Source organism: Taudactylus pleione, unplaced genomic scaffold (genome assembly GCF_031769625.1).
Source record: "Taudactylus pleione unplaced genomic scaffold, aTauple2 ptg000041l, whole genome shotgun sequence".
Taxonomy (NCBI): domain Eukaryota; kingdom Metazoa; phylum Chordata; class Amphibia; order Anura; family Myobatrachidae; genus Taudactylus; species Taudactylus pleione.
In genome coordinates this window covers 29,218,445-29,246,312 of record NW_028284443.1, presented here as the reverse complement: position 1 = coordinate 29,246,312, position 27,868 = coordinate 29,218,445, and the positions used below count along the sequence as shown (strand labels likewise).

General features: G+C 44.0%; 1 protein-coding gene across 2 annotated transcripts in view; it reads left to right on the top strand.

The window, feature by feature from the left end:
• Positions 1–3,208, top strand: part of GXYLT1 (glucoside xylosyltransferase 1) — a 59,880-nt gene extending 56,672 nt beyond the window's left edge. For both annotated transcript variants that reach the window (XM_088456431.1, XM_088456439.1), the window contains one exon: positions 2,752–3,208. In XM_088456431.1, coding sequence (XP_088312557.1) covers positions 2,752–2,913 — 162 coding nt within the window. In that variant the 3' untranslated portion in view covers positions 2,914–3,208. The remainder of the gene's footprint in view (positions 1–2,751) is intronic.
• Positions 3,209–27,868: the final 24,660 nt, after the last annotated feature.

Below are 27,868 nucleotides of genomic sequence, written 5' to 3'. Positions count from 1 at the left end.
ACTCCACGACGGTGTCTTACCTAAACTGTCAAGGAGGAACGCGAAGTCAGGCAGCAATGACAGAGGTGTCACGCATTCTGACATGGGCGGAAGGCCTTCTACCAGCCATATCGGCAGTGTTCATTCCAGGAGGACTGAATTGGGAAGCGGACCTCCTCAGCTGTCACAACGTGCATCCCAGGGAATGGTCTCTTCACCAAGAAGTGTTTCAGCTCCTAGTGGACAAGTGGGGCCTTCCAGACGTGGACCTCATGGCCTCTTGACTAAATCACAAGTTGCCACAGTACGGGTCCAGGACAAGAGACGCCAGAGCTCTCTTGGTGGATGCTCTTGTCAGTCAAGTGGATCTTCCAGTTTCCTCCGTTCTCCCTTCTTCCTCGTTCTCTACGAAAGTTCAAACAAGAGGGAGGCACGGTACTGCTGGTGGCTCCAGCGTGGCCCCGACTGTACTCAGATCTTCGGAGTCTCTTCATCGACACTTCCTGGCATTACCTCAACGTCCAGACCTGTTGTCTCAGGGTCCTTTCCTCTACCCAGATCTGGGTCGTCTGTCTTTGACGGCGTGGCTCTTGAGATATCCCTCTTAAGGTCCAAGGGTTTTTCCTGCTCTGTGGTCAACACCATGTTCAGAGCACATGAACCTGCTTCTGCTAGATTTTACTACAGGGTATGGCATACTTATTTTGAACGGTGACATCCACAAAATTATGACCCCCCCCCAGGTGTTTTGGATATCCAGAGTGTTGACTTTCCTGCAGGCGGGTTTGTTAGATATCTCTGCCCTTTCAGTGTAGTTCCAGCGAAGGATTGCTCCTTTTCCTGACATCCGCACGTTTCTGCAGGGGGTCCATCTTATCCAGCCTTCCTTTGTCTCTCCTGTAGTGCCTTGGGATTTGGTTTTTGTCCTCCAGGGCCCTCCCTTTGAACCATTAGGCTCAGTGGACCTCAAATGGCTTACTGCCAAGACTGTTTGTTTTTCTTCTGGTCATTGCTTCTGCCAGAAGAGTTTCCAATTTGGGGGCTCTCTTGTCGTTTCCCATTTCTAGTTTTTCACAGGGACAGGGCAGTGCTTCGAACTCACCTTGGGTTCCTTCCTAAGGTGGTCTCTAGTTTCCACTTAAATGAGGAAATTATTGTGCCGGCCCTTACTTCCCCAGAGCTTTCGGCAGGTGAGGCCTCAATGGATGTGGTACGTGCCCTCAGTATTTATGTGGATCATAACAGTTCCCTTCGGAAGTCAGACTCCTTCTTTGTCCTCTACGGATTCCACAAGAAGGGTTGGCCAGCTAATAAACAAACTTTAGCTAGGTGGCTTCACATGGCAATCTCTGAGGTTTACACATATGAGGGCCTTCCAATGCCACCTTCTGTTACTGCTCATTCTACTTGGTCTGTGGGTCCTTTGTGGGCAGCTCGTCGTGGGGCCTCGGCTGTTCAGCTTTGTAAGGCGGCCACGTGGTCTTCTATCCAGACCTTTTTGAGGTATTACTTTTTTTGATACCTTTGCCACTCAGGATGCTTCCTTCGGGCGGTGGATTCTCCTTTCTGCACAGGAGCGTCCCCGCCCTTGAAGGTACTGCTTGGGGAATCCCCAAGGTCACCATGTTTACCTTCTATGGATCTTGAAGTAGAAAAGTAGAGATACGGTAAGAACTTACCCTTGTTGTCTCTTTTTCTACGAGGTCAATTGGGTCTACAGGGCACCCGCCCTGACGCACCTGTGCTTCAGTTGGGCTTCACTCTGGTCACCGGTTTTCAGTCTCCTCCTGTGTGAGAATGTGATTTCTAGTGTGTTCCAGACTTTCTTCTCTATCTTTTATCCTCGTCCGGACTTTTGGCTTGCTATGTACCTGAGGAGCCTCTGGCCCGGGGGCGGGGTTATAGAGGGAGACCCGTTGCATCCTTTGAAAAAAATGTACTGCGTAAAGTGCCCGGATGACTCTGCATCACCTATACCCCAAGGTCACCCTGTGGACCCTATTGACCTCATAGAAAAAGAGATAACATGGGTAAGTTCTTACCATATCTCTACTTTTCACCATGTCTTTATTACATATTTACATTTTTATTGATTTCTTTCCTCTACATCTTATCCTATATATTTTTGCAAAACACATTTAAATAAACACACTAAACATACCTTGTTCTGTGGTGCAAAGTACATCTAGAAATCCCTTGCTGCTCACAAAAAGCTCCTTCGTTACGCTGCCCACACACTTCAATATTTCTGGCCGCATTGGGCAATTGGTATCCTGCTGCAGTGTATGATGCCTGAACTGTTAATGTGCCCAGTAATGAACCAAGATAACCGGTTTGATTATTAAGTCATGTGGGAAGATGGGTATTGTTGGCTTGTATGTGCCTTTTTCTTCTAGACATACAAACAGTAAGGATGAAATGTATTTGGTCTCCTGGCTCTAAGTACCAAACTGCCGAATTTTGCTAAATTTTGCTACGTATGTGGGAGGCCAAACAGGTGGATGTTGTGTTCTCAGGCCAAACTTTACAACTTCCCATGCTGTTAGCCAGATTTTAATGTTTTCACATTCTGACACTTGTACTAGTAATTTACCTGTTTTACATGTTTTATTATGGGTTTTTTTTGGTGGTGGGGGGTGTAAAGTAATTGGCTTGAATAATATTATTATTATTATTAGGAGGAGATATAGCTGTGTTTAAGATGAATTGTAATTCTAATATCTCTCCCTTCTACTTTTTTATTTTTTTATTTTTTATATCTTTTCTTCACAGTACACTTTTGGAGATGACCTCATCCGTTCTTTGTTACATCCTTTAGAACTGGAATTGCAGAAAACCTTACACACCTACTGTGGTAGGATACATAAACTGTTCACCAAACAGCTGGCAAAAAGCATTGACGACTTTTATACAAGGCAATCAAATGTCAGGTGATGCCTTTGGCTAAGCTCTATTATGTGCAAACTAAATAGAATTGCAGAAAGAACAGAGCTGCAGTGATCCTACGCTTCTGTTCAGAGGATGCACTACATGCTTTGTACACTTTTACTGGAAACTATTGTGCCAATCCATGAGAAATGAGCGAATGCTGCAAAATATACTACTGTGTGTGCATAATACTATACGTGAATGTGGGTTGTTTATATTTTTTAATGGTGTAAATGATTTTTCATGAATGTTTTTGTAGCTTGTATTCAAGCCAAATAAAGGGTATGACTTTTTTAAAGAATTTATCAAATGCTAAAACTTTATATTTCACTTCTAGATAGTATTTGTAAGAATTAGTTTCTATTTAAGCATATTTCATCATCCTGTTTCAAACCCATATAAAGGGACCGGGAACAGATTGGCAGAGGAGGGACTGTTGATAAAAGACTACAAAGGGAATGACTGAATGATGAACCTCGGCAAGCAGACTTGTTAAACACCATCATAGTCCTATAACCAGAATATTTTATATTTACTTGAGACAATCAAAAGCTAATTATTAGTAAATTTTTGTACTCTATGGTACATTATTTCTCACCCATGAGTACATTACTTTTAGCCTTTCTGGTGACACAGATAAAGATTCTTAGTACTTGACAAAAATTATATCCCCCAAAAAATGACCTTGTCCGGTCCTGTCTCCACCCCTCTATCCAGTGTTGGGAAGTTGCGCTGTTATACGTGGCTACACCAAGTTGGACGACGAAAGAGCCACCCAATTGTGATTAACTTTTTCCCTTCAGTTTGTATGTGATATAGCAAATAGTGGTTTGTTTAAAGAATCATCTCCACTTCTCTGCGCAGAGTGACGTGGAGTACGTACATAGAAAAGTCAGATTTCTGCCTTTAGAGCACATTAGCAATACATTTTATACACCGTTTACATATTAACAGGGATGTTACATTTTACATTATAAAACATTTAATTTGATGATGTATAGCACAGGGAGTATTTTATTTATTTTATTTTTATTTATTAACAGTTTCTTATATAGCGCAGCATATTCCGTTGCGCTTTACAATTGGAAACATTGATAGAACAAAACAGGGTAATAACAGACAGACATAGAGGTAAGAGGGCCCTGCTTGCAAGCTTACAATCTATAGGGAAACAGGCATTGATACACAAGGATAGGTGCTATATATATTGCAATTTGGACCGGCCAGAATGCAGAGTTTCTTGGTGGGCTGCATGATCCAGTCACATAGGAATGTCGGCAAAATGTCGGGAGTATGTGAAAGAAAGACAATATGTGAGGTTATGTGTGGACTGTGAGAGGGGATGTATGGTATATGGGGGTGGCTTGGGGCAAACATAAGCAAAATCCGATGATGCTTGTGGCATTTGGTGACTTGGTCGAAGTGACATTCAACAGATAAGGATGATGTTCATTCTTCAGTAAAACAAATAACCAAGGCTGATATCTGTGTTGTCGAGACTGTCCGGTGTCACCATAATCATAGTTCATGAAAATCTCATCAAATAACATATTTTGATTTCTCAGCTCTTTTGTGGATAACCCGTCACTATCCCTTTGGTCACTGCAAGAACTGGATAAAGAAAATGATTTTCAACATAGGTCCGGCGGTATTTCATGCCGATCCCATATTAGCAGCAGTTTGTTTGTGTTAGAGTAATAAGCAGAATACATGAAACATAAGTACAGATGTTTCCTTACACATCTTTGCTGCAGTCGCACTAAAAAGCCCCTCTCGGTGCACCAGGTCCTGTGAGACTCTGCTAGTGCCGGGTTTCTTTGTTGCATATTTTTTTGCCAAAAATGCGTCTTGTGACTAGGACGCACCGACAGACTGTGCTGATTAATTAGATATGCAACACTTGTATATTTGACTGAGACTCTGAATCTGTATACGAAGTGCTACAATGTAGCGGCCGCATCTTTTTATATTGCACGTTCCATTGTGCTTCATAGACAGACTAGGGTGCACACAGATATACAAGTGTCACATATTAAATGAATGCACAGTCTGCTGGTGCATCCTAGTTGCATCGCATTGCGACTTAGAAGCATTTTCGACAGACGCCTGACGCTAGTAGAGTAGCACTGGGCTTGATGGCTTACTCACGCCAGACAAGTCGTGTGGCATGTTGAGGCTAGGTGTATGAGGACACATCTCTATGTATATCAACCTAGTACCAGTTATTTACTCATTTTTGTGTTATAGGAATATAGAAAATTAATTTTAAAGTCATCAATTGTGTATTGGATTTCCTTGCTGGGGTACAAATTTTCTTAAACTGATGCACCATGACAGCTATGCATGAGCACCTAATGCTGACATAGATCAAGGCAATTATTAATCCCATCATTACATATTGTAGTATTTGTGTAAACCATCTGGCAAAACCTTGCCCCCTCCAACCGAAAGCATATCCTGCAACTGTTTGAACTTTTTTTTTTCTATAGGGTTATAATTATCTGAAACCTTGAAGCAATACATCCCTTTAACGTATTCACACCCACGTCCTGCTTTGAGTAACAGGTAATCGATGGCAACTCTGTTTTCTAACATTCCTTTAATGTCCCTCCATTCATGATTTATAAGAGAGATGGCGTTACTGGTAGCGTCTATTGGTTTCCGCTAATCCATATCCAATACTGTTTATAACCCTGCTATTGTATTCACTGGTGCCCAATACTAAAGTGTAAGTTAAAGCTTTATACAAAGGTAAATTTGATCTACAGTCAGGAGATAAAGACCTTTCCCCTCATGTCAATAATGTTGTGATATTTGTATTAGCTGCAAGGAACGTTAACCTCACAAAATAGCTTACCACTGATGCATTTGCAGGAAAATAAGGATAAGCTATATTAGCACATACCAAGAATATTGCTTTTGGTAGATACATATTGGGCCATATGTAGCTTACTTGAATTTGCTCTGTACAGTTCTCAGTATTTCCCAGAGTTTGGAGTAGTAGCCTCCCAGTAAAATTCCAACATTGTTTTTTGGTTTGTATGGCCTAGGTTGTACCTCTATTTTATATTTTGTTACTTGAAACTTTCCAGATGTGTAGTTCCAAGTAGGTCATAATGTATTTCACTGAATGTTACATTATAGTCCTGCAAAAGCCCTATCTTTACCATTTCTGGTACCTTGAGTGGGATACAGGAAAAACAAGTTTTGTATGCCTCTCCTACATGCATAGGTGGTACTACACAAGATGCATCACTACCTGCAGCTGTGGTAGCTAGTTCAACAAATGTATTTCTACCATATGCATCAGCTCTAGCTATTGGATTGTAGTGGCTATATGGTTCTTCATCATAAACTACTGGAGTAATTGTTGTGTGAGCCCTCCTCCCTTTTTGCCCCTTCTTTTCAGTACTTGTTATAAAGTCTCCTCCATCCATTTCATCATGAGATACATACAGTATGTTGTCTATGATTTTACCACAGTTCCTACATATGCACCTGAAAACACTGGCCATTTTATAGCAATCTTTGCTCCGTGGGTGCTCTTCACTTTCCCCATACAGGGTTGGATACCTGCACCATGTAATCCATCTTAATTCTGGGACTTCACCATAATATTTACATATACAATGGGGATCTTGGGATAACCCCTGGCACTTATCATGGTTGTCCCATATATCTTTTTTTTTTTCTCCTTATGTCAGTCTGAATCAATGTAGTGGGAAAACGGAAAGTGTCATCAGTCGCATAAGAACTATAGGTGGATGTTGCTACCTGGCTTACCACAACACGTGATCCCAGATCTCCGGTCATTCGGTCAAGTATGTTAGAATTGCAGACATCCATATTACTATGGCCAGGTTTATCCTGAACATAATAAGGTCTAGTGATCTTTATCACTCATGTTTTTTCCCCTGGTTTGGGTCAACCAGGACAACCTCCCTTGTCCCACTTTCCTCTATTTACCCTCTTAGCCTGGTATGGTATTTCCTTATTTACAGTTTGAACAGTTCCTCCAAAGCTTGTGCACTTCTAGCTAGAGAGCTGAATTGTACCATGTGGATTACTCTCTAAAAGGGTCAACAATTCCTAAATATCCTGTTGTTCTCTGAATTCTAAGAAATACTTAATGTTACATACGTATTAGGTACACTTTTCTAGTACAGGGTAGGATTCCCTTGCCTGTTCGTAATGACATGATAGCAGTTCTACCATTTCTCAAAGGTGTTCTGTTGGACTGAGATCTGGTGACTATGGAGGCCATGATAGTGCACTGAACTCCTTTCCCTATTTGTAGAACCATCTTGATGTGTGTTTTTTTGACATGGCACGTTCTCCTGCTGCAAATAGCCATTAAAAGTTGAGTAGCCTGTGGCCATAAAAGTAAGCGCATGGTCAAGTAATGATACTAGAGTAGGCTGTGGCATTTAGACTATGCTCCATTGATGATATGGTTTTTTTTCTGCTAATAAAACATTACCCACACCATTAGACGCCAACAGCCAGAACATTTGACATAAAGCAGGATGGATCCATAGATTCACGTTGTCCATGCCTAAATTTGAACCTACTGTCTGCATGGCATATAATAAACAGACCAGGCATTGTTTCCAATCCTTAACTGTCCAGTTTCAGTGAGCTTGTGCCCCACTCTAGCCTTCTCCTGTTATTAACTGATGGATGAATCCGAATGTGGTTTTTGCTGCTGTAGAATATCTACTTTCAGGCTCGACATGCTGTGCATTAAGAGTTGCTGTGCTCTTACTACTGTTGTAATGCATGGTAAATTGAGCTAATGTTGCTTTCTTGTTAGCTTTGACAAGTCTGGCCATTCTCCCCTGACTTCGCAAAAATTATTTTCACCTATAGTACTTCTGTTAACGTGAGGATTTTTGTTTTGCACACTATTCTCTGTATACTGAAGACTGGTGTGCATGAATACCCCTGGAGATGTTAAGATACTTTAAACCACCGGAAAGGCGCCAATAATCATTGCACAGTAAAAGTTACACTAGGTAGACAAACTTGATTGGACACCGACACCAAATAGATCAACAAGATTGTATTGCCGTCAGTATTTTGTAGGTCCATCACATTCAGTGATTACTGCAGACACCCTTCTTGACAAACTGTCCACAAGTTCCTGGACAACAGCAGGTGGTATGTTTTGCCATTCCGTCTTATGTACCATCTGTGACACTGAAGAAGGTTGAGTTGGCAGAGAACGCACCTATCGCTTCAGTTCATCCCAGAGGTTCTCAATGGGGTTAAGATCTGGACTCTGAGCTGGCCAGTTCATATAGGTTACCGAATTTTCTGTATACCAGTCTAGTGTCGCCCTGGAAACATTGACAGGTGGCATTGTCGTCCTGATAAAAACATTTGTTTCCGTAGAACTGCCATAATGTATGGAGCACAGAGTTATCGAAAACATCTCTATACTCGTTTTATACCTTCACAAACATGCATCTGCTGCAGGAGCACACCATTTCACTTGCGCAGAGGTGTCCAATCACTTTTGTCTACATAGTGTAGTTAGATCACATTTCTTTTCAATTCTGGTATTTGGTCTGTACATCCACTGAACCTCTTCAGTTGGGTACACACGGTACGAGGTGTACCCACCGATGCGACCGACGATCCGAGGGCCGACATATTGGACGGTCCAGTTAATGAGACTGGAAAAATATATCCCGCTCCAGTAATTTATATGAAATCTATAAGTAGGGTCCTATTGCAATATTAATTATATAATTTGAATCATTGTTAAATAAGATATTGTTATATGTCAATCATTTACAGTGGTTTCAATTCCTTTCCCATTGTTTCCATATAAATATATTGTGGTGCTACCACATACTTTATAATATAGTTATTCAAACAAGAAAGAATAAAGAAAAGTGTTTCTTGTGATGCACTATTAGGATCGTACATCAAATTCGTATTGTTGAGTAAGGTTAAAATATAACAAATCTTTATTAATATATCTTAAAATAAATGTCGGGATATGAAGGCAAAATTATTTAAAATGGATAGAATAGTTAAGTGAAAGAAATAATAAGTGTTTTAAAATAGTTAGTGTCGCTGGTATATTGATACAGATATTAGACCAGCGACATTAGAAACTATTTGAAACACACTTTCACTTAACTATTCTATCCATTTTAAATTATTTCACCTTCATATCCTGAAATTTACTTTAAGATATATTAATAAAGATTTGTAATATTGGGAGGTCCCTACGGTATGCAATTGGGATGCCGGCGCACGTAGGCCCGAAAGCTGGCACCCCGACTGCATTATCCCGGCGAGGGTTAAATGACAAGCGTCTAATTCTAGACGCCAGTCATTTTACCGACGCCGGTAGACCGGCGCCCAGCACCCCGATTGAGGGGGGGGGGGGGGAGGGTTAGGTTTAGGGCTCCCGGGGGGGACTTAGGGTTAGGCATCCCCCGGGAGGTTAGGGTTAGGCTAGGGGGAGGGAGGGTTAGGGTTAGGCACCCCCAGGGGGGACTTAGGTTTAGGCGGCAGGGAAGGGGGGATTAGTTTTAGGCACTGGGGGGAAGGTTAGGGTTAGGCACCCCTTAGGAGCGTTAGGGGGGGTTAGGTTAGAACATGCCTGTGGACGATCGAGATTTTCAGCCGTGTCGGCCTGCCGCTGCCGGGATTTGAACCGCCGGAATTGTGTCCGGCGGTAATTCGTATGTATTCCGTCTCTACAGACGGGGTGATTGCTTGACCGCCCAATATGCCGCACCCCCGCCCCGTAGCACTGCACGGGATCATCAGTCGATTTGCCTGATCTCTTGAACATGCAGAAAGATCAGGCAAAGTGATGTACGACCCCACGGGAGCGCGCAATGCTCGATGATATGCATATACACGGAACGATATTGCCGATTTATCATTCCAATCCGTCGTATCGTTGCCAATATCGTTCCGTGTGTAGGGGTGTTTAACCATGTCTGCATGTTTTATGCATTGAGCTGTGCCACATGATGGCTGATTAGATCTATGCATTAACAAGCAGGTGGTTACTGGGTATATGTTTTACGGATTTATTTTTTATGCATACCAAACGTTTGTTTTTGGCCTTTTTAAATGGACCCTATACTTCATTAGGTAAAAACACTAAAGAGTATTTATTTTGCTTTTTAAATCATAAAACTGGTTTCATTATGAGAGAATTGTTGTACAAATAGTATTTCTAAACTGTTGTGTACTATACAGTATATTACTACCTTTAAGTTATGTTTAATTTTGCAATTTTTTACAGAAATATGTGCTGTAGTTAAAGCAATAGTTTTCTTGTTTAAGATTGTGGGGTAGCTACAAGCAAATTAAATTTAGATGAACTCACCTGCTCATAATTAACAAAATAATGAAAAACTAGTAATACTTTGTCCATCATTATGTTTTCAGTGCAAGTAAATCTGTCCTCATACCTGTAGACCTGTAATAATTATTGCCATGCTGGGTTTGGCAAAACTTCTGCCAAGTAAGACATACATTTATTGCAAGTTCCTGTACAGATGTTATTGCTAAAAAGAGGTGTGTACAAAAACAAGTGGGTTTACTGGCCGTGATACGCAGATGTGCGCCCGTTTGCTTATCGCTGAAGCCTCGCTGGTAAATGAATCACCCTCAATGAATCGTGTTTGGATCAGAATTCAAGTTCCGACATAAGGAGATAAGTATACTCTGCTAACCCTAACTCTCCCTCCCCGCAGCCTAAACCTAACACTCCCCCCTAATGTCTAACCCTCCGCCTAGTGCCTAACCTCAATACCTAATATCTGGATGCCGGCGCAGGGATTCTGGTGTCGGGATTCCGGCGCCACCATTCTGAGCGTACATCCCGGTAGTACACGATCATAACAAAGTTATTGTTTTTTGTCCTATACAGCTCTTATCCCTATGTTTGGATTTGAACTATAAAAGGGCCAGGGATTATTAACACAGTAATTTGCATGAATTTTTAACTTTAAAAACTGCAGTGATTTGCAGGAGGGACATTACCAGAGGAGTGTGAGGATAACAGACCATGACAAAGTTTGAAACTTTTTTTATTTTTAAGGGTTGCCTTGAGTTCATTGAAATACTCTAACAAATCTGGACCTTCAGGTGGACGATATGTCGCCCGATCCGGCGGAGTGGGCAGATATATAGTCATCGCCAAGTGTGTTGCTATGTCTATGTCAGCCAATGCGTTGCTCCCACAGGGTCATTCATCACATCGACAGATCTGCCGTACATGCTGCTCAATCTGTCAATGTAATACCATGCATTTGGATGCGGCTAGTCAACGACATATCGTGCGGTCGTTCACCAGATTGTGCGGTGTGTACGCCCCGTACGATATGTCATCCGTCACATTTTGGATCGGCTGGGTACACAGGTCGTCTACCAAGCTTTAAAGTTTCTGCAAATGAGCTGTTTCCTTAATAGTTGATTTAAACAAAGGTCACCCTTGGTATGCAGGTGCCAGTATGGGAGATAGTGTGCCTTTAGTGCCCTCCATTCATCCCATGTGGGATGTCATTAATTGTTGTTATTAACAGGCCAATGGAGCGATTACATCATCAATCCTTCTCTCTTGCTGACTCTCATCAGCAATAACTACCAGTGAGGGACTTTTACTTAAGTTTTAGGTAAAATAAAGTACTTTTCCAGTTTCCACGCTGGCAGTGCTGAGGATGAATGGGAGTCGCCCTTAGTATTTTTGAGGTACATGCTGAGGATCAGTCCTAGGTTTCTATAATCCTTAGGAAATATTTGCATGTCTAGTATGAGCAGACTGTGAAACTAAAATAAATATTGCAATTTTTTGTATATTTCATATAGCGCTTTCTAAAATAAATGGACACTATACAATTCTGGACTTTAAATTGATAAGATACACTTTTAGAATACTTTTCCATTAACTTAAATAGGATACTAAAGGCAAGCAAATCTAAATATTTTTGTTTCTTTAGAAAACACCAGACACAGGTGTGGAAAGTGCGAAGTGTCTCAGTTGTCACATTTCTGGGTGCTGCTTCCAAAGCACAGACAAAAAATATCCATCTGGATAGAACATTAAATACAACAAGCTGTCAACATGACTTTGTAGCTCTTGCAAAGCCACCAACATGGAAATATATTATGGAAAGTGGTTAGCACAGTACACTATGAGTAGGCAAGCAGTTGGTGAGCTGACTCCATCTATCTTCTGCTACTAGCTTATTTAGGATGATGACGTACTTTGACCACACCTTTTAAGTAAAGGGCATTTCTCCTCTGTTTTATTATTATTTTAAATGTGAAAAAAAGTTTAAAACTTTTTCATTTTCAGAGAACTTTTGTGCCTTATTGTATGTTGCAATTTTGTTCCTTGTATATGTACTGTACGTTTTGACAATCATCATTACTGACAAAGTAACCTTTTAGAGAACTGTAATGACATCATGCCCTTTACCTTCCAGGTCAATATTAATTTCTGTACTGTTTAAAGTCTCAAATTCTCCTGTTATGATGGATGATAATGTAATTACCATCATATTTGCCTCTGTTTTATCATAAAATTTTTTTTTTTTAATTATTATTTCCTGGGCTTTCTGGAATGAAAATATATTGTGATATTTTAAATAAACATTAAAATATTGAAACTTATCTTTGGTGATGCTTGTTTGAAGTAAAAGATCATGCATGTAATATAAGTACATAATTGGTTTTACATGTTGGTTATGAAAATGCTACAACTTAATATAGATTTACTTTACAGAACACACAGGTCAACAGGTCTGGGATAATGGAGACTGAAATGAAGGCGATAAGTGGATCTGTCCCTGCTATTTAGTTGACCATGTTTCATTTTGTAAACACAGTCAACTAAAGAAGTACTTGCTGAATGCTTTGAAGACACCACTATGAAGGTTTTGATGGCTGGTCTTTAATATCAAAGTACTAACAGCATCAAAACAAAAATGGCTGTTGAACGGTCTTGTTTAGTCCCCTTACTTTGAGCAGTAAACGCAAATAAATTCTAAAGTATAACTACTCCATTTCAAGATAATTAACTGGACCTAATAGCAAGCAGTATTTAATATTTGTCAGAAACTTAATCTTAGCCAAACAAAATCAGTGTGACATTATTATTGTTCATTCATATTAATAAATTCATATATGCAGAGAAGTACGGCTTTGTCTAAAACGAACATAGACTTCACACAAGTAAAATGAGCAAAAACTTTAAGAATAACAAGGGTATGTTTTATTTATTTTTAGGGATACATCGTCTTAATTGCAAGTTAGTTATCACAGTTAGGTGGGTATTCATCAAATCTGGGTGAGAGATAAATACCCCCCTTATTGTGGTATTACAGAAATGTATCTGTAATTAGCAACTTAATGTTTAGGGACTGTGATATGGTTTGATTGTACAGCTGTTTAGGCACTCACCTGGAAAACACTGTGAAATCAGCCACCTGATGTCTTTATAATCACTTGTGCACTTGTTACATTATATGTTCATGGTTACACACACTACCACACGATTTACTATAATCATCCCACAGCAGTGTATGTAATTGTTCAGAGTGTAATTAGCATTGTAATCCAATGGACATGCTGATTGAAGCTAGTCAAGATTAGTTTGTCAATTATGCTAAATAATTATTTGTGTTCTTTTACAGACTGAAAAAAACATGTCACCAATTTGATTTCTATGTAATCTGATAAAGCTTGTGAAGGGCAGGATTCTGTTTTAACCTCTTCATACTCATTACAAATACTCTTTTTACATGAATCTTGCCATTCACTCATAATTTTAACTTCCATGCTAGCCAGGACACTACAGTATATAACAATTCTCTCAGCCTTCTTAAGCCGCATACACACTAGACTATAAGTTGAACGATAATGATATCGTTAGAGTTCAATATCGTCCAGTGTGTATGCAAGACATCATTAGCTATGTGCGCTCCCACGTATCGTTAACAATGTCTTTCATCGCCCTTACTTGCAAGGCAACCTGACAATATCGTCAGGTTCTGCAAGTACGGGGATGAGGGTGACGTCACTGAACGATATCGCTGACAATATCGTTCAGTGTGTATGCTCAATGTTGTTGGTGACATTGAGCCCTTCAATGCAGGGGAAACACTTAACGATATCGCTCATGGAGCACATCGTTAAGTGTGTATGAGCCTTTAGAGTAACATAGCATTCTTCAGCCCCTAATAAAGAAGTCAATTGGCACCTTTAGGTCTTGAGACAGGGAAACCAGTATTCCCACAGACTATACTGTGTCAGTATTCTTGCTCCATAATGCATGTTTCTAAATGCAAGAAGTGTTTAAATATGCTAGTTTGACTTCACAACTGTGCCCAGTGTCATACTGTATGTGCTTTCTGTCAGGCTTGCAAACAAGTGAAGTCTGAATCATCCAAATATACGGAAATCACTATTAACAATATCAAAATAATAATAAAGGATTTTATCATGTGCAACACTACCAACGTAGTATACTTAATCGAATGCACATGTGGAAAATCATATGTAGGTAGAACATCTCGGGCCCTAAAAACAAGACTAGGAGAACATCTTAGAAATATTAAAAAAGGTCTCACTACCCATCATTTATCTGAACATTTAGAATTCATCATAAATGTTAAAGTAACTCAATCAAGAAATGTGTGGGCATACAACATGTGAAAGCTACCTGGGGGAATAGAGATACAGAAAAATATCTAGCCCAGACAGAAATGAAGACTGGATTTAAACCATTTGGTGCTAAGGTTTGTAGTTTAAAAATAGATTTTGAAATAAAATGGTTCTTATGAATCCTCCCTTTTTATATATTTTTCTGAGGGCTATGTTTCATCCTATTCTATCTTTAGGTTTTCAATGTTTTTTATTGTTTTAGTTTTCGAGTATTTTTATCATATTTGTTGTCATCCTATTTAGGATGTCTTAGAACATTTATCACCATAACATTTATCATAATCACTATTCTAAAATTTTCCTTCTATATGGATCGTAACCCTATATATAAGGCTATGAATAACCATCCCGGAATATTGTGGAGAAATATTATAAACCAACTTGTCTCTTTTTTCGTTCTTCAACAAAATGGCCACCGAGCCTCATCTCTAGAGTTCATATTTACTTCACTTCCGGTATGTGAGTCCGATACCTGCAGTGATGTCACATCTTACTTGAGATATGTTTTAAACACAGTAATTCTCATGGCCTCCTACCCAGCAAACCAGATTTCTATATACCCTGATGCAGGATGCATCTAGCAGTGTGTGTCACCATCCCTCCACAACTACTTTTCACTGAAAAACATTGGCTCTGACGTCACTTCCAGTCACGGAGGTGCAAACTGGAAGTGACCATCGAAAACGGACTTAAAAGACAGGCACTGAGCACTGGTGGACATAAGCCTTGAGGAAGAGACTGGGACGTCTTGAAACGCATCGTCGGTGATCCATCAGTGCCTACAGACAGAAACCAAGCTTTCCTTCGGTCAGAAGAGCCTACCAGTTTGTATGAAAACTTTAGAGCCAATACAGGGTGTATCCGGAACACTCTGTATTCTTCTTTAACACATGTGGCTCCATCTCTCCAGGACTGGTACGATCCACCTTTTTTTCCTGATATTCATGTGGAGGTTTATTCTCCTATATGTACCTATGTTTAAACTGCCACTTTTTTGGGATTACTAATCCTTAAATGTTTATTCTTATACCACTATTTGCTTGACATATCTTGTATATGTTATTTAAATGTGTGTCAAGTTCTATGTTTTTTATATTATACTGTAATTAATTTTTTGCTATATAAAAACAGATTTATTTCTGTATAACTATACTAAGTGAGGTCCTTTTTGAATATATTTTCAACTTCACTTCTTGGTTGTAGCAGAGTAAAGTGCCACGCATATAGGTAGAAACACATTTTCTCTTTCATTGTATCTTTTTGGGGCCACTTAGGGGTACCCCTTACCTAGGCAGGCATGCAAATTACTCTGACGTGCATGTCAACATTCTCTTAAAACCCACAAGCATTATGTATGTGCTCTCTGACTATACTATCCACCTTTCTGAGTGTCCATGTAAAGCACCAGCTGGTAAAATTGTATGGGCAGAAGGAAAGTGTTTCACAAATAGGATCAAGTGGAATGTAGTTCTTTGAAATACTTTTTTTTTTCATTTGAAATTCGGCCTTCTTTTTAGAAGGTTCATAATAAATAAATAATTTTTTTATTTTTTTTTGCGTTTATATTACATTCTTGGAAACATTTTGTGGTTGTTTTTTTGCATATCATTTGAATAATCTCTTTATAATCCTCATTTTAATTCAAATGGTTTTGCTAGCTGGTAATTGAGTGCATTCCAATCATGCCACAGTTACCAGCTACTACTTATATTGAATGTTTTCGTACTGCTGTGACAAGGACATCTGATCTATACCTTCCCTCCAGCATATCTGCATATGACAGTTATGATGTCTCTACATTTCCTAGTATTAATTGAAAGCACACTTTTCTACCTCGGCAGCACACATTATACATTTTGACCACTGCATGTAATGCCTGGGTGTCCGTGAACCAAATAGCTTCTTTATGGCATTTATTCAATATTTATTACGGTGTAGCATCAGGGTTGTTTATGGTTCTAAAACCTCAAACTGCGTTCCTTTGTCAAAATTAGGGTCTGCAACTGATGAAACTAGTCCCCTGCTACTGGAGTACCAACATGTATGTGTGACACCAGTCTTCCCCTCACCATCTTGTCTGAAGACTTGCATTATTACTCAGGGCTGTTGTTAACTGGTATATACTATGTTTGTCTAGTTCCTTTTCAGGTCAAACTTGCCTATATATTTACAAGCTGGTGTTAGCTGGAATAAAATACCTCGACTATAAATCAACACTTTAAAGCTCTGAGGGCTACAGATTGTTTTAGCCATGCTCAAATTAAAATTTGAGGCTAAAAATGAATACAATAGGTGCTCTAACTGTAGTCACACTCTCCTAAAATTGAGAAACTGACCCAAAACATGTTCTGAATTTATTATGGTTACATAACCCATCAATTTATTATACGTACTCAACATAAAGCTGTGAAATACACCTCTCACCATTGCTAGTCATACATTATGCTTCACTGAAGCTGTACACTCTTGCAACTCCAATCAGCCAGTCAAAGGAAGGTCTGATGTATTTCTGTTTTGCTAGTTGTTACGTAATATTAAGTTCATTGTGCTATTTATACCGAGAGGTGACTTGCTAAACAGTCTTTACCTTTCTACTCCACGCTTTTGCTCACTAATTTTAGTGCTAATTCTCTAAGCAGTTGTAATATGATGGTAGGGAAAGACTTGGAAAATGAGGATGAAAAACAAGTTGTATAAGAAGTGTGTCACGATCCGATGCAAATGTTCCTCTGTGGAGGATGGTAAGCCGGGGGGTTCGGGTGACCTGGGAAGTGACTGGACTAGGTCTCCTAGTTGCGGCCGAACACAGGTTTGGCTAGACCTGCCCAGAGGCGCGGAGTCTAACTCACTTGGTGGTTTTCTCCAGTGACCCCTCCAAGTGGGATTTGGTTTTCCGCTGCACCAAGTGAGCAGGTCACAGCCCTCTGGACAGGTACCTGGGAATGGCAGAAGACCGGAAACTATATTTAACGAAGCAAATGCTAGAGCACAGGAGGTAAACTGGATGCTTAGATATTGAAACGCTGTTTAGGGATCCTAATCACAGGCTAGCATAGGAATACTGGAAAGTGTACTGAGAATTACTAAGAAATCCAAGTGCTGATTGCACAGAAAAACAGAAGCATATATTGGGAATTGCTAGATATGTCTAGAGCTGATTTGCAGAGACAAGACACAGAGCAAAGAACACCAACATGCACTGGAAAGCTATAAATGTAGGTGTTGACTGCACAAACAAGACACAGAGAGAAGTGGACACAGGCACATGTAGTAATCCCAGTCGCAGGCTAGCTTGGAAACACAGGAAAATGTACAGGAACTGCAACAGATTCTGGAGCTGATAAACACAGTAAAACACAGAGGGAAGGCAGGAATAAACTGGGGAAGATAGTAATGCTGGTACTGGACAAAGGCAATTACTAGGAGAGTGCTGGAGGTCCAGCTGTAAGCTAATTAGTACTAGCAAGTAATCTGACACCTCAGTGACACAGGGTAATAGCCACAGGAAAGCTGCAATAGAATTAGCAGCACATATACAAAGACACACAGGGAAGGGACATGAAACACAGAGTAAGGGTTAGCATGGAAGCTAATACAGGAAACTGGAAAACTGTGAGCAGGCTGAAGCAACACGCTGAAGGATTTAGCACAGAGCAACAGTGGGAGTAACACAGGCACTTGGAATAACGAAGTTGAACAGCATCTACCTGAAGTTCTGGGGGCGGATTTATACCCAGGGTTAGCAGATTATTGGAGCACAGTGTCAGCTGACTGAGATCATGCTACCATTGGTAAGGAGGACTGTCACATGAGAGGAACTGTCATGGCGGCGCCCATGATGGGAACTCCGATCCCCAAAACACACAGCCGACCATGGAAGTCCGCAAAAGCACTTAAGGTAGAATACTCAGCATCTCACCCCTCACTGCACCAGGCGTCTGACCACAAGGAAGTCAGGGGAAGCCGGCACCGAGGTAAGAGATAGCCGATCCTAGGCTGAACCCTGACAAAGTGTTTGTTAATGGTGTAAGCAGGCAACTAGTCTGTACCCTGTGCAGTAAACTGCAATGTTCTATAAATAGGCATGTGTCTTATACTGACTCCTTACAAGAATATAAGAAAACTGGGGCATCCGTAATGGAAACCTCAAATGTGGGTCTGTTGCCATTCAGCCAGAGTTTCCCAACCTCCACCTGTCATAGTCCAGGTTTCAAGGATATCCATGCTTAAGCACAGGTAACTTAATTAGTACCTCAGACAATTTGTTTTTAACCCTCTGGACTCAAGCATGGATATCCTGTAAAACCTGCACTTTCATGGCAGAGTTTGGGATACTTTGCATTAAACCATTTTCTACTTCAGGGTCCATAGGGTATCCACAGGATACCTTGGGGTATAGGTGTGACGTCAGTCGCAGGGCACCAAAGAGTTAAGCTTTCAGCCTCCCAGGATGCACTAGGTCCCCCTCCTATACCCCGCCCCCGGGCCAAGGCACCTCAGTTTAGTTTGGTGCCCGGCCAGAGTCGCGTGCACCTGTTGGAGTGGGGGCTAGAAGAGCCCCTGAAGCTTTTTCTTCATGCAGCTGTGGCTGCACATCTGGATGAACAGCATGGACAGTCAGTCCTGACGTCCATGCTGTCTTCCCTACACCCCGCCGGTACCAGAACGCCGGTACTGATCCGGGGATGCTGGTGGGCGTCTGGGGTCACAGCTAGCGGTGACCCCAGATGCTCCGGACCATGGCCGGATTCAAGGGGGACAGAGGTAAGCAGCGGGGTCCCGCGGTGGGTCCCCGCTGATCACATGGTCCTAAGTCCCCAGGCAGGGGGCTCCCTGGGGACTGGCTGCAGCGTGGAGCCAGGCAACCAACCTGCGCTTCCACTACCCCCTGGGACAGCGGACCGCAGCAAAGCGGTAGCGCTGCGCCGTCCCAGGGGTTAAATGCATGCCAGGGGAGCGCGCCTTCCCTGTCTCACAGCCGGCGCCTCCCCCGCTGCACACAGCCCTCCCTGCACTGTGCTGACTGGTCCTGTGTCAGCGCTCCTCCCCCAGGCCAGCTTCTCTCTGCTCCTCGGCGGCCATCTTCTCTGCAACGCATGGTGAACGCTGCTGGAAGTCTGGAAGGAAGCATCGTGGTCTGGGTCCCCCCGCATACCTCTCCTCCGCTGTGGCTCAGGTCTGTGTATGCAGCGCTGTGTCCTACCAGGCCCTGTGTCTGTGTAGTTGAGTGATCAGCGCTGTTAGTGCAGGAATTGTTATTTCTCTGCATTGTATGTGACTGTGCTAGCGCTGCCTGTAACTTTTCTTCTCTAAACTGTCAGCTTTATTACTGTCCCTGTTCTTTCTGCTAAAGCCCTTGCGGTGCGGTGCTGCAGGGTGGTCTCTCGCCTATTTAATACTTAATTGGTGAGAGAGGTCACATACGTGGTGCCATCATGTCTGAAAGTGATTTTCCCCTCCGGCTACAGTGTACCACGTGCAAAGTACCGTTAGCGGAGGGGGAGGGTAGCGTGGAGGGCCTTTGCCGGCAGTGTTTGTCCATGGCGCGGCCTATTACGGTTACAGCACCGGTACAGGAGCCGCCCTGGGCTTGTTTCACTCAGGCGTTAACAGCTTTAGTGGGCCAGTTAGCTCCGCAGCCCGCGTTTACTCCGATGGGTTTGTCCCAGCAGTCTGTGGTGTCGTCACCCATGCAGGGGTTCCCACGACAATTGGTGGTACCCCACAGTCTCCCTATTTCCCCGCTCCCGGGTTCTCAGGAGCCAGCGTGGGTTAACTCCCTGACGAGTTCTGTACAGCACTTGTCGGATGTGTTGCAAGGGGAGTCTGTGATGCGGCCTCATAAAAGGCCGGTGGCGTCTCTGTCCGCTCCTTATGAGGATGACGAAGGGACGTCTGATGATGGGGAGATTCTGGATCCTTACGATCAGGAACCTCTCCATACTAAGGACGCTGATGCTAAGTCCAAAGTATATATTCCTGGACTTATTCGGGCGGTCCGCACAGCCTTGGTGATTGAGGACGAAGTTCCCCCAGCGGCTAAATCTAAGTATGCCTTTTTCAAAGATGTGAAGGCGATGCCACAGTCTTTCCTCTTTCGGGTCAGTTGGTGGACCATTTAGAGGAGGCGTGGAAACAGTCTGGCAAGCGATACCGGCCGCAGAGACGCCTGGCGGTGGCTTATCCGTTCGCGGATAATTATTTTGCTAAGTGGGAATCCCCTCCACAGGTGGATTCTCACGTGACCCGTCTTGTCCGTAGTGCCACATTGCCGATGCCATCCATGTCCTCCCTTAAGGATGCTACGGACCGCAAGGTAGAAATCTGCCTGAAGTCCGCTTATTCCCTTGCAGGGGGGGCAGCACGACCGGCTATGGCCATTTGCTGGGTTGCCAGAGCGATGGAGCGCTGGGCGGATTCATTAGAGGCTTCTTTTGAATCCGACTGTCCGGCCGAACATGCAGAGTTGATTGGCAATCTCCGTGATTCGGCCACCTACATCAACGAGGCGGCTCTAGACATTAGTACTCTGGTGCCTAGAATTTCTTCAGCAGCGGTAGCTGCTCGTCGCACCTTGTGGCTGCGATCCTGGAAGGCGGACGCAGATTCCAAGAAAGGTCTGGAAGCGTTGCCGTTTACCGGAGAAGTTCTCTTCGGTCCGGATCTGGATAAGATTGTGGCCACGCTGGCGGCAGCCAAATCTGCTTGTCTCCCGTCGGCCGCTGCTCCTTCTGGTTCTGGACCATCGTCCTTTCGGTCATCTAGGGCCCAGGGCAGGCCCAAACCACAGTCGTTTCCTCGACAGGCTGGCCCTAAGAAATCGGTCAAGCCCCGGAAACAGGCATGGAGTACCAGACGTCCGGCCCCCAAGCCAGATGACAAGCCTGCGGCCTGATGGTCCGGGCCTCCCTTTGGGGGATCCCAGGGTGGGAGGCCGCCTGCTGCAGTTTTCCCGGTGTTGGTCGTTCACTACGACAGACACTTGGGTTCTGGAGGTGGTCTCCCACGGGTACGCCCTCTCCTTCCGGCACAGACCCCCGGCTCGATTCTTCACCACGGGTCTACCATCAGACCGGAACAAGGCTACGGAGCTGCGGAAGGTATTGCACACTATGCTCCAGGCTGGAGTTATAGTGCCTGTTCCATTCTCCCAGAGGGGCCAGGGTTTCTATTCAAATCTATTTTTGGTACAGAAACCCAATGGGTCATATTGTCCGATTCTCAACCTCAAAGCACTCAACAAGTCTTTGCGGGTCCAGAAGTTTCGGATGGAGACCCTACGGTCCATCATTCTGGCGCTGGAACCTGGGGACTACTTGGTGTCATTGGACATACAGGACGCTTACCTGCATGTCCCTATTCTTTTGCGCCATCAAGAGTTCCTTCGGTTTGCAATCCGCAGCAACCACTTCCAGTTTCGGGCGTTACCTTTTGGCCTGGCGACAGCACCACGTGTTTTCACCAAGGTGATGGCGGTCATGGCGGCTTCTCTGCGGCTGCAAGGAGTCCGCATGTTGCCGTACTTGGACGACCTGTTATTGGTGGCAGGATCTCCAGAGCTCCTGTTACACCACTTGGACCTGACCATTGCACTGCTGCAACGGCACGGCTAGCTAATCAACTGGCAGAAGTCCACTCTAATCCCGTCTCGGTGGATTCTGCATCTTGGAGCCTTATTGGACTCGGGACAGCAAAGGATCTTCGTGACGGAGGACAAGATCTCTGCTTTACAGTCAAGGGTGCGCAGTTGTCTGCACAGCCGCCGGATGTCCTTACACTCGGCGATGAGGTTTCTGGGCTCCATGGTGTCGGTGTTCGACATGGTGGAATACGCCCAGTTTCACTCCAGACCTCTGCAGCACCTGATCCTGTCCAAGTGGAACGGGCTGCCTCAGTCTCTGAAGTTCCAGACGATTGTGCTCACCCCGGAGGTTCGCCTGTCCCTTGCGTGGTGGTTAAAGACGACCCACCTCAACAAGGGACGTCCGTTCTGGGTTCCAAATTGGGTCCTGTTGACAACGGACGCCAGTCTTCGGGGCTGGGGAGCAGTTTCGGGTCCACACTTGTTCCAGGGCAGGTGGACGCCGACAGAAGCGGAGCTTCCAATAAATATCTTGGAACTCCGTGCGGTCTTCAATGCTCTCCTGCAGGCACAGCGGTTTCTCCAGGGTCACCCGGTGCAGGTCCAGTCGGACAATGCTACCACCGTGGCCTACATAAACAGGCAAGGAGGAACTCGCAGTCGGGCGGCTCTCGTAGAGGTCTCTCGGATCCTGGTTTGGGCGGAGCGCAATCTTCCGGCCATATCAGCGGTCTTCATCCCGGGAGTGCTAAATTGGGAGGCGGACTTTCTAAGTCGCCAGGACGTTCATCCAGGGGAATGGTCCCTGCACCCGGACGTTTTTCAACTACTGGTGGATGCTCTGTCCGTCCGGTGGACGTTCAGGTTCGCATACCTGTTCCCTCCGGTCTCCCTTCTTCCACGGGTAATCCGGAAATTCAAACAGGAAGGAGGGACGCTCCTGTTGATAGCTCCCGCGTGGCCCAGACGGCACTGGTTCTCGGACCTTCAGGGTCTGTCCGTGGACAGTCCTCTGCGGTTGCCGCTACGACCGGACCTTTCTGTCTCAGGGTCCTTGTCTTCACCCGGACCTGACTCGGCTGTCTTTGGCGGCGTGGCTGTTGAGGCGGCCATGCTGAGGTCCCGGGGGTTTTCCAGCTCTGTGGTGCGTACCATGTTACGAGCTCGGAAACCGTCTTCCGCGAGGATATACCATCGCGTGTGGCATACGTTCTTCCAGTGGTGTCGACCGAGAGGTTATGCACCGCGGGAGTTTCGTCTGTCTCGGATTCTCGCCTTCCTGCAAGCGGGACTAGATCATGGGCTTCGCCTTGCTTCTTTGAAGGTACAGGTTTCGGCCCTATCTGTTTGGTTTCACCGTAGGATTGCTACAATCCCGGATGTGCGCACCTTTATGCAAGGTGTTCTCCGTATTCAGCCGCCCTTTGTTCCACCTGTGGCGCCTTGGGATTTGGCTGTGGTCCTGAGGGCTCTCCAAGGACCGCCGTTTGACCCACTGGGCTCAGTGGATATTAAATGGCTAACAGCTAAGACTGTTTCCTTCTGGCCGTTGCTTCGGCCAGACGTGTTTCTGAGTTAGGGGCTCTTTCTTGTAGACCCCCTTTCTTGGTTTTTCATGGGAACAGGGCAGTGCTCCGCACTCGGCCCGAGTTTCTTCCCAAAGTTGTTTCCCAGTTTCATGTTAACGAGGAAATAGTTGTTCCGGCCTTTAACTCACTGGGTCTTTCCGTTGGTGAGGCCTCTTTGGATGTTGTGCGGGCCTTAAGGACTTATGTTGACCGCACTTCTTCGTTTAGGAAGTCGGACGCTTTGTTGTCCTCTATGGCTTCTGTAAAAAGGGTTGGCCTGCTTCAAAGCAAACTTTGGCAGCCTGGATCCGTATGGCTATTTCTGAAGCTCATCTTCATGAAGGCCTACCGGTCCCTCCTTCTCTGAAGGCTCATTCCACTAGGTCTGTGGGTCCTTCGTGGGCAGCTCGACGTGGTGCCTCGGCAGTTCAGATCTGCAAGGCTGCTACGTGGTCTTCTGTCCATACCTTCGTGAGGTATTACAGGTTTGACACCTTCGCCTCTCAGGATGCTTCCTTCGGGCGGCGGATTCTCCTTTCTGCACAGGAGCGTCCCCACCCTTAAAGGATACTGCTTTGGGACATCCCCAAGGTATCCTGTGGATACCCTATGGACCCTGAAGTAGAAAATATGAGATATGGTAAGAACTTACCCTTGTTATCTCTATTTCTACGAAGTCCATAGGGTTCCACAGGACTCCCGCCCTGTCGCACCTGTGCTGCAGATGGGCTTTGCTCTGGTCACCGGTTTTCCGTCTCCCTCTGGTGAGAATGTGATTCTTGTATGTGTCCAGATCTTTGTTCTCTCTCTTCCTTCTCCTCCTCCGGCCTATGGCTTGGTAACTAACTGAAGTGCCTTGGCCCGGGGGCGGGGTATAGGAGGGGGACCTAGTGCATCCTGGGAGGCTGAAAGCTTAACTCTTTGGTGCCCTGCGACTGACGTCACACCTATACCCCAAGGTATCCTGTGGAACCCTATGGACTTCGTAGAAATAGAGATAACAAGGGTAAGTTCTTACCATATCTCATATTTTTTCATTCTTTACAATGCAAATGATATTAAAATTTTGATAGTGCCAGCATGTTTGGTAGCACTTTCCAATTTGGGAGAAACAATAATAAAACAAAACTACCTGCTATTGATCTATAGACCAAGCTGTAAAATAACTCTACCCTTTTGAAAGCCAGAGCTGTTTTAGATACCACTGTTTCCTTTGCTTTTTTTTCCCAGACAAGTTTAAGTTAATGGTGATCTTCAATTCCTCTGCGACTTCAGTTGCTTTCTCTTTAGCTGACTGACCTTTTACTGGATTCTTTGCCGGATGATGTCCCAGACAGAGCTGGGCCCACACCTATGTGACTTGCATCAACATCCGGCTCACTTTTCAGTCTTGTGACTTTACTGTCATCCATACCCCTACTGTGCTTTATCATCTTGTATACATGGTTCATGAGCAGCTCTGTTCAAATGTTTATAAATGCAGTTGACTTCCTTAGAAGTTTGTTAGGTTCTCCTCCTATGTTGCAATTCATTTTTTTTTGTCTTCCTGTCACCACTCCCCCTTCGTTCCTTCAAGGCTGCACTCCACTGTTACATGCAGAACCTGAACTCAGTCTCCTCCAGTTGAGATAACACTGCTACGGACTCACCTCAAAAGTCTTCCATAGAAGTTATATATTTTTTTGCCAATAGTAGGGGCCCTAATATAACTGAGTCAATTTAGGTTCTTATTGTAGTGAAATTAGACACTGCATTTACACAGGAGGGTAATTTTAATAAACATGCCCCGTCCTTGAAGAAGGGGACTGAGACCTTGATTTCAGCATACACCTATGCAACGTCCTTTCTATTTGGACTACAATCAGGCAGTTATACTCATGGAGCTCAAAGGAATGGATTTGCGCTGATGGAGAGGCTTCTACTCCCCTATTCCATTTGTTAACTTGGGTCCCCAAAATTTCTTTGGTCCTTTAAGCCAACCATTTGACCCATTTGTGCTGGCATAAACTGAGGGATTTTTAGGAATATAAAAAACTAAATTCCATATCCAAGGGCTGCCCACCTTCTGTATGTGCAGCTGATCTCCTCTTTTGAGACTCTTTCTTTTAGAAGTCTTTTAATGTCTAAACTTCCTGTAATTGTTCACAGTTCTGGGAATATCTCCTACTGTGCTTTTGCATACTCCAGGGATGTTTTTCCAGGCATGGAACCCAAGATTCTCTCATAGTTCCTCTGCACTGTCCGTATATCCGCTCTTTCCACTCTCCATGCTAACACTTGATACAAACAACATACATTTCACAGAACACAAAATTTTTTAAAACAAAATGGACACTTCTAAACACACACCACTCTGTATGTGACAGGCAAAACCAGAGCTATTGGCTGCCAATCATAAAATATGTGGACAAAAAGAAGTGCAATCTGTCCACCATCACCTAATCTAAGGGATGCAATCGGGAAGCCGGCTGACATTATACCGACTGCCAGCTTCCCGACTGTCATATCCAGGTGGGGATGAAATGACCGGCGTCTAGATTTAGACGCCGCTCATCTTACCGATGCCCAGAGACCGGCGCCCGGCATCCCGATCGAAGGGATGCCGGGCGCTGCGAGCGGACAGCTGCGGGGGGGGGGGGGGGGAGTTAGGTTTAGGGCTCCCGGGGGGGACTTAGGGTTGGGCACCCCCCCGGGAGGTTAGGGTTAGGCTAGGGGGAGGGTTAGGGTTAGGCACCCCCGGGGAGGTTAGGGTTAGGCAGCGGGGAAGGGGGGGTTAGGTTTAGGCACTATGGGGGGGGATTAGGGTTAGGCACTTGGGGGGAGGTTAGGGTTAGGCAGCCCTAAGGGAGGGTTAGGGGGGTAGGTTAGGTTAGTTAGTACTTAACTGGGGACGATCGGGATTTCCAGCGCTGTCGGGCTGCTGCCGGGATCTCTTCATCTGTCGGCCTGACGCTGCCAGATTTCGAACTGCCGGCCATGCCGATTCCCAACCTAAGGATGACAGGTATACATTTAATAATTTTTGCTGAATTTCTGAATAAGAAACTTTTGGCCTAGGGATGGTGTGAAAAAAAAATGCTGTTACACTGTGGTGTCGTGACTCAAGTCTGGGAGCCACTGCTGTATAAATAACAAGACAATACAGGTAATTATACAGTCACCAGATCAAAATTACTCACCAACAATCTTGACACCTACCTCTCTTCAACGAACGCTTTCAACTATGTAAGCACAATCCCCTGCTTCTATAAGGTTGATAACACAAAATCGCTAGTTTTGTGCTTGAACCAATAACCATGTTTTCAATAAGATGATAGATTGGAGTGTGTTAAAAGTAATTAAATATCTTGAGAAATGACGACTATCTCTTATAAGCCTCACAATTGGCATCTATTACAGCCAACGAAATTCAGTGGTATCTTGCTGCAATATCCATTGACTTAAAACTTGCAAAAAGAGAACCAGTGGTTCTCAAACTCGGTCCTCAGGACCCCAGACAGGTCACATTTTCCAGGTCACCTATCAGGTGCATTCAATATTCACTGACCCATTTTAAAAGATCCACAGGTGGAGCTAATTATTTCACTTGTGATTTCGTGAGAGGACCTGGAAAACATCCACTGTTTGGGGTCCTGAGGACCGTGTTTGGGAACCTGTGATCTAACCTATTATATTCTCTTTTATGGTTTTACACATATGTACTTCATGATACTCTACTTCTAGTATCTACAAAATTATCATGGAAGATAGGTTCACTCACAAACCATGGTTTATGGAGGCATGGGGGAGAGATTTTAATGTGGCATTCTCCACCCTGTACCTTAGGGTAAAGTGTACCAATGGCAGGATTACTTCGTTGTTGGTTGTGGCTCTTTAGCTGCCCCTGGAAGTGGGGGAATGCAGCAATAGTGAGGTACAGAATTAGTAGGATGTTGCCTACTCAAGAAATCTGAGGACAGGGTCACAAGAAAAGTAACAGAACACTGAGACAAACAGAAGTCAGGGTCACAAGCAGGAGCAGAATGGTGAGACAAGCTGAAGTCTGGTACAGGCCGAGGTTTGTTGACAGGAAAAAGGTGGGTCCAGCACACAATATTAGAATCTCATA